A 6,564-nucleotide genomic window follows, 5' to 3' on the forward strand; every position below is an offset into this window, starting at 1 on the left:
GAGTGTTCTCATTAGCAGCAAAAAAAAAAATAATAATAATACTTGCAGCGGCCCGGACCCGCTGGATTCCCAATATGCGAGGGCCCGCATATCACTGTTTGCAATTTTAATTCTTCTTCTTCTTTTTTTTTTTATCCTCCTGTGATACCGATTGTGGTGGGCCACCCGGTCAAAAATGCCAAATGTCCCAGTCCAGCCCTGATATATGCTCTTTCATTAAAATAGTAATTAGGTCTTCTCTTAGGTCTTCCTGACAATTTCTTGAATCCTAAATAGAAACATGTAGGCTATAATAATTTTATTATATTTATTTATTTTGATGTATTTTTACATTATTCAGAAGGAGCTGGATAATAAACATAATTATGTAATAAACAAGACTTATAGCACACTGCATATTAATGACATGTCTTCTTCGAGTGATGGTGGACCTCTTTCTAAACAATTAAATTAAAACTGCACTAAAACAGAAAGGCTAAGGGACAAAAGGTATGTCTGATCTGTAACTGAGAGCTCAAATATTTTATAAAAAGAAAATCATATCACACAATGAACATGTAAAAACAACCACATTAAATCTTTTGGAAGGTGTTAGTAATGTCACAGTCAGACTGTTTTGAGGCATAACAAATATTTTCACACACGACTCTCTTCTAAACACCCGTTACATTAGATGAACAGCGGGTCTCTTAATATTCCTTCACTGAAAAGCTTCATATATTTCATTTACACTCCCATCTTGACAGAGCTCGAATCCAACATTGTTCTTGTACAAAAGAAAAAAAGACTTGCTGTATCATAACCAGTCTGTTGACAACACAAACAAGCATAACAACAAAAAAAGTGCAAGTTAGGTTTTGGTAGTCCATGTGGCTCAGCTAATAAGAGGACTGTTCTCATTGTGCTCATCAGCAGGTTTCTCCTCTGAGGAGGAGACAGGGTCTGGATTTTCGTACTCTTTGGGGACATCGACTCCAATCAAACCCACCACCCTGAAATGTGGAAAATGGGTATAAGAGAGGCAGAAAAAATGGTATAAATTTCTATTGATTAATAGCTCCAGCTAAATCGGGCAATTATCCTCTGAAGTGTCATTGTTTCATCTTTTTGCACACCTGCATCAGCTTTACCGAGTTGGACACATTTCCAAACCACATATTTTTAACCATCAAAATCACTGATATTCCCCATGCTCCAATAAGAAATAAACCGCAATTAGAAGATGTAAACACCTGGTTCATACACACTACAGTGCAAGATGCATCTCAGTTTTGTAGAATCCTTACTGGTAATCTTTTTCAGCCAAAGGGTTACTGAACAAATTCATGGCATGGAATAGTGGTTTTAAAAATGGCTACAACAGACAGGTCAATTTCAGTGGGCGTCAATAACATGATTTGTGAGAGCACACAGAATTTGTTATTAAAGTGACTAAATCTAGAATGTTAGTACATGACACACTGAAAATACTTTTCATGGCTATATGAGATTGCTGAATCAGTGACTTTGTCATTCTTTGACTGCCCACTATGTAATAGAAGAAGCAGGCCATGTGACAGAGTTGGACTCGATCAAGGAGTTTCATGTTTCACGCTACACCTCCCAGACTGACTAAGCAGCACTACTTTGCCAACTCAGTGTGACAAAAAAAACCTGTAAGAGAACACAGTGTACAATACAGTGTACTTTATGGCCTTTTAGCATGGCATCATTTTTGGAAGCGGCTTTGAATGCACCACTGAGTATAGTTTTGAAAATGGAGAATGATTATTTTTGCGTTGCAACATGCTGTAACATAACTTTGACAAAAATAATGAGAGACCTGTAGTAGATGCAGGTTTCAAGTAGCTACAGGTTGATTTTTATGATAATATAGAACTAATGGAAATAAGTAATGCCTCGGAGGTACAATATTGCAAATTGCTTGCTTCTAACTATTTTTCGTAATACACTTTTTGATAAAACATGTCAAAGTTCTAGTAGGCTGCTTTCAGGTTTTCATACATTGGCAATATAATTAACTTACCCTAGGACAAACAAAGGAATGGCACAGAGTCCTGCAGACAACAAGAAGACAAAGCCAGGGCACCATGCCACTGTAACAGCATAAACACTGTTGAAGACTGCGGATGAGATACTGCCCGTTAAACTGTCCAGGAAGGAAAGACAGGCAAACAGAGTTCCTGCAAAAAACCCACCCAAAAGAGAAGAGAATTATTTTAAAGAAATAAATAACATATGATGCTTAAAATCAAACTGTTTACTTTTAGCCTTTGCTAAAAGGAACAGAAACTTTAAGTGCTTTGTTTACAAGTACACCCTGAAGTTAATGGGAAGGGAAACTCTTCACTGGTCTCTGACTCCACAAACAGACACTCAGACACGGTTTCATGGTTCACATAGAGCCCTAAACCCACTCACCCTGCTCAGACTTTGAGATTATCTTTGACATCATGGAGCGCAGAACAGGGAAAGGCATGATAGACAGAAGCATTGGTACTCTCACTGTGGGAAACAAATAAAAGAAGATTGAAATCATATTATACATAATATTGCGGCAGTATTAATGTAACTACACCAAATTGTAAAAACACACATCATAGTTGTAAACAATTTTCAGACATTATAAATGTAACAGATTTAACTCCTCTCATTTGGATATTGGCTATAAGATGAATTAAATAAACAAAGAAGCAATAAAATATCACAATTATTGTCTTATAGGCTTACAAAGCAATACTGTAATCTTAAAAAATCTTAGCAATTCTAAACCTTGTAAAACTGTTGTAAAAGTAGGTTATGTTAATCAGTACAGTAACCCGTGCGAAAGCCTGTAATGTTTTTTTTTTTTATGTGTATGTTTCTGTTATACAACATATTCCACTTGGTCTTTTTTATATTTTTCTGCGACTAAAATGTGTCTTATTTTCAACATGATATGGTCTTTGTTTTTAAACCTGCCAGTTTCAAAACAAGAATCAAGTAAAACAGGTTTTACTTGCTGTTACACTGAACACGAAAACACCCACAGTCTTTCCTCCATGCAAAAATAGTTAGTTTCAAAAATGTATCTGAAACTAATGAGAGTCTTCAATAGACTGAATTAGAATAATTAAGTTAGTTTCCCAAAGTTAACTCAAACTGTAAAAGCCTGATATAAAATTTAGATCAACTTTGGTATAGATTTCCACACAGAATGGGGACTGTGCATTTTGCTCTCTGTGTACTTAAACATATTAAAAACTGACAGACAGTTTGGGGGATTTCTTTTCACTGCGCAGAAGAATCAAAGCTGCTGTATGTTATTGGTATGAGCTGCTCAATAGTTGTGGATGTTTTGTCTTACCTATAAACATCAATAAAGTGGTCTTAGCAAACGCCACCAGGACCATGCCTGCCATGACAGACAGGATCCCCAGCAGGATGATGAGCAGCTGTGGTACACCACAGTTTGTCAAAACCATCACTCCCAAAAAACTAGTCAGGAACACTAAGGTGGACAGTGCTGAGCCATAGCCAATCAGGATCTCAGTCCAGCACAGTGGCTTATTTAGCTCATATAGTGTAATCAAGGAGAGGCCACCTAGATAGGTGAAGGAAAAGCTGGTAAAAACAAGTATCAGGAGGGCCAAAACAGTTTTAGTTCTGCTGTTGGCTCCAGCAAACATCCAGTAGACCCCACAGACTATCTGTTTTATGGCGGAGGGCTGAGGAGACCCATCTAAAACAATGCCTTCAGTGGGAAGTTTCTTTATAGTCTCTTCTAGGATGAAAACTACATAGAGTATATTCAAACACAGAAACAATGCTGAGGTTAGGAAAGGCCAGTTAAAGCCGGCAGCTTTCAGGAAGTAGCCTGTTGATATTGCAGCCACCCCGGACAAAAGGCCAATCATCATGTCGAGTCCAGCCATGCGCAACGTCTTCTGACGACCATCGTCACACAAGTCTGCTATATAGGCGAAACAGCCCCCGATAAATGTGCCCAAACCACCAAATAGAGAACTAAGAAGTGAGGAGCCAATCAGCAAGTAAACATTTAGCTCAAAGTAGGACACAGTCAGGAAGGACAAGGTGTAAATCAAGGTGCCAAACAAAGGCAATACAATGGGAAGTTTGCGTCCACCCCGGTCGCTGTAGGCCACCAGCAAGAGAGTGACAACCAAAGATGGGATTGTGGAGAGGACCTCTGAGTAAAGGGAGAAGAGAGATGCCTGCCTCTGGACCTCCTGGAAAAACAGAAAGAGGGAGAGCATGCTTTAGTTGACATTCAACTGTTATATCAGGTCACAAAAGGCAAAATAACTACCTGAAAATGGGTAGCTTTCTGACAAATGGCACAAAAAAAATAAAGTAACACTCTAATGTCATGAAACACAACACAACAAGGAACTTTCAACAATTGAAGACATTTCATGTGAGGTTTCCTTGTTCAGGACCAAAAGAAACAAAGCTATATATGGTGCAACAGGTGCAGCTGTGGCTACTCAGACAGGTTTTTTTCAGTCTGTGTTTATTTTCACTTCCCATTTACTTTTCATTCTTAATCTAAAAGTACATGCTAGAAATAAAACGCTGCTAATTCTTACAGAAGAATATTTATTCTAAATTGCTAATATAATGTGGTATGCTTTAGTGTATTGCAGACTTACTTGCTGTAAATGAATTAAAGTGATGCCAAGTTATCTTACATGATAGTGAATTTAATTATAACTCTGGTGCAGTATGTCAGTATCTTTACAAATTCAGACAAGTGAACTTCAGTCACAAGTCTCCCTTACATATGATCATATTGTGCCGTCAGTAGCTAAATGCTTTCCTGTTTCCTAAGCTGTGTTGCAAAAGGGGATCTTGATGGATTATTTGAAAATTTCATGCTGAGTCATAACAGAAAAGCATAAAAACTGACATGAACAGTTGCTAAGATACAAGTGAGACTGAGCTGAAAGAATCCTGACGTTCTTTTTTATCAACATGCAGAAACCACAACACAACAGTGATTGGCACAGTGTCACATGTTTTCATATGATATTGACAATGTTAATGCCATGACAACATTTCAGAACTTGGTATACTGAAAATGTGATTGTACAGTGCTGGAAAAGTTAATTTAAGTACTCCACTGTGCATACTTTTGAGTAACTTTAGATATTTAGATTGTTATCCATCACACAATCAGAGAGGTATCTGATCAGTGCCAAATTAATTATGTAGGGTGCAAAAAGAGCAAGGACCTCCGTCACAAATGACCTTAACATCATCATCGTCATAAAGTTACAGAGGACCTTTGGCAAGTTCTACAAGATACTTTGAACAAGCAACCTGTAATGTACCTTGAGAAACTGTGCACATAAAATGACTGGTCCTGTTTTAAAAAGCAATTCAGTAAATAAAACTATTTATGGCATTAGTTTTGAAATGATATCCACTTTATCTTATTGCCAAAACCTTTTGCGTAGTACGACATTTTTTAGCTTCAGCTTTCAGTGAAGAGGAACTAAAATACAACTTGTTGCACAGGTTGTTGAGAATAGTTCTTTGACTTTGAGTTGCATTAATGAATGCGCTCTTACATCCAGTGATTATTGACTGACCTCATTATAGTCTGATTGGTTGTTGTTGCCATTTAATGCACATCTGGAGCTGTTGTCGGAGATGGGATAGGTGGTGTTTGTCAGCTGCACCCAGAGCCTCCGGTACACATATTGCTGCACAAGAGGATAGATAAGAAAGCTTGAAAAAGCATAGAGGGCCACCACAGGCTCCACAAGGAAAAGACCCTTCATTTGAAGGGGCCGAAAAATCCCCTAAAAAAAAAAGAGATCAAAAGAATATATTGAGAAATTAACATGGACACAGACATTTAGACACAAGTAGCCTACAGGTGAACTGTTAGGTTCTTCAAAACATATTGCAATGTAAGAGGTGGCCAGTTTCTGATCCAGTGAGGAACTGTGTTGTTGCAAACCTCAAAACTTCCCAACAATCAAGTACAGTGTAATAAACAGATGACACCACATTCCTCTTTACAAACGACAGAAATTATTCCACTATCCTAAAAAAAAATGGTGTACGTGGATATACAGTAAATATCTGTTTGGTTACGTTTGTCTTTCTGTGATCGGACACGATCCACTACATTATGGATCCGTGAGTGTCTTACAGTTTTAAACAAAACATGGAAAATAGGAAAAAAATAAATAAAAATACGACCCTGAATACAGGATGAACGAGGTAAGGTCATTAGATAACCCTCCGGTAAACAACAGACAACAGAGATATTGCCAAGAGAATACAGTTTAATACCTACCTATTTAAATAGACGCCTGGATGATGTTCGTCTCGGTTCATTAAACCCCGGACAGCGTTGTGTTTACGAATTGGGTTTAAACTCTTTTTTTAAACACGAGTGTTGGAAGTAATTATGAAACGAGGAGATCCCGCCTTTAAGTCCACGTGATTGGACGGTGGGTTTTTCAGCGCTGCTTTCAATGGATTTTACAAACTGTCAATCGTGTGTAAGGTTGGACGAGAACATTTTGTTACGTTGCGTGTCGAGCAGTT

At 37.9% G+C, this 6,564-nt stretch overlaps 1 protein-coding gene across 1 annotated transcript; it reads right to left on the minus strand.

Moving 5' to 3' along the window:
• Positions 1-293: 293 nt before the first annotated feature.
• Positions 294-6,419, minus strand: LOC138634187 (lysosomal proton-coupled steroid conjugate and bile acid symporter SLC46A3). Its single transcript, XM_069720880.1, has 6 exons — positions 6,311-6,419; positions 5,595-5,807; positions 3,347-4,229; positions 2,422-2,505; positions 2,027-2,183; positions 294-992 (listed from the first exon to the last, which is right to left on the minus strand). The coding sequence occupies exons 2-6, from the start codon at positions 5,784-5,786 to the stop codon at positions 875-877; spliced, it is 1,434 nt and encodes a 477-aa protein (XP_069576981.1). The 5' UTR covers positions 5,787-5,807; positions 6,311-6,419; the 3' UTR covers positions 294-874.
• Between the last annotated feature and the right edge of the window lie 145 nt (positions 6,420-6,564).

This window comes from Brachyistius frenatus, unplaced genomic scaffold, assembly GCF_029030835.1.
Source record: "Brachyistius frenatus isolate BFR_SWC_R1_liver_20210118 unplaced genomic scaffold, ASM2903083v1 Contig_5, whole genome shotgun sequence".
Taxonomy (NCBI): domain Eukaryota; kingdom Metazoa; phylum Chordata; class Actinopteri; family Embiotocidae; genus Brachyistius; species Brachyistius frenatus.

Excerpts from the sequence above, each read along its gene's own strand:
- LOC138634187 (XM_069720880.1), bottom strand. The coding sequence starts at position 5,786 with ATGAAGGGTCTTTTCCTTGTGGAGCCTGTGGTGGCCCTCTATGCTTTT. Across the intron at positions 2,184-2,421 it reads AATCTCAAAGTCTGAGCAGG|GAACTCTGTTTGCCTGTCTT; the intron begins GTGAGTGGGTTT and ends GGTTTTTTGCAG. Across the intron at positions 993-2,026 it reads ATTCCTTTGTTTGTCCTAGG|GGTGGTGGGTTTGATTGGAG; the intron begins GTAAGTTAATTA and ends TCCACATTTCAG.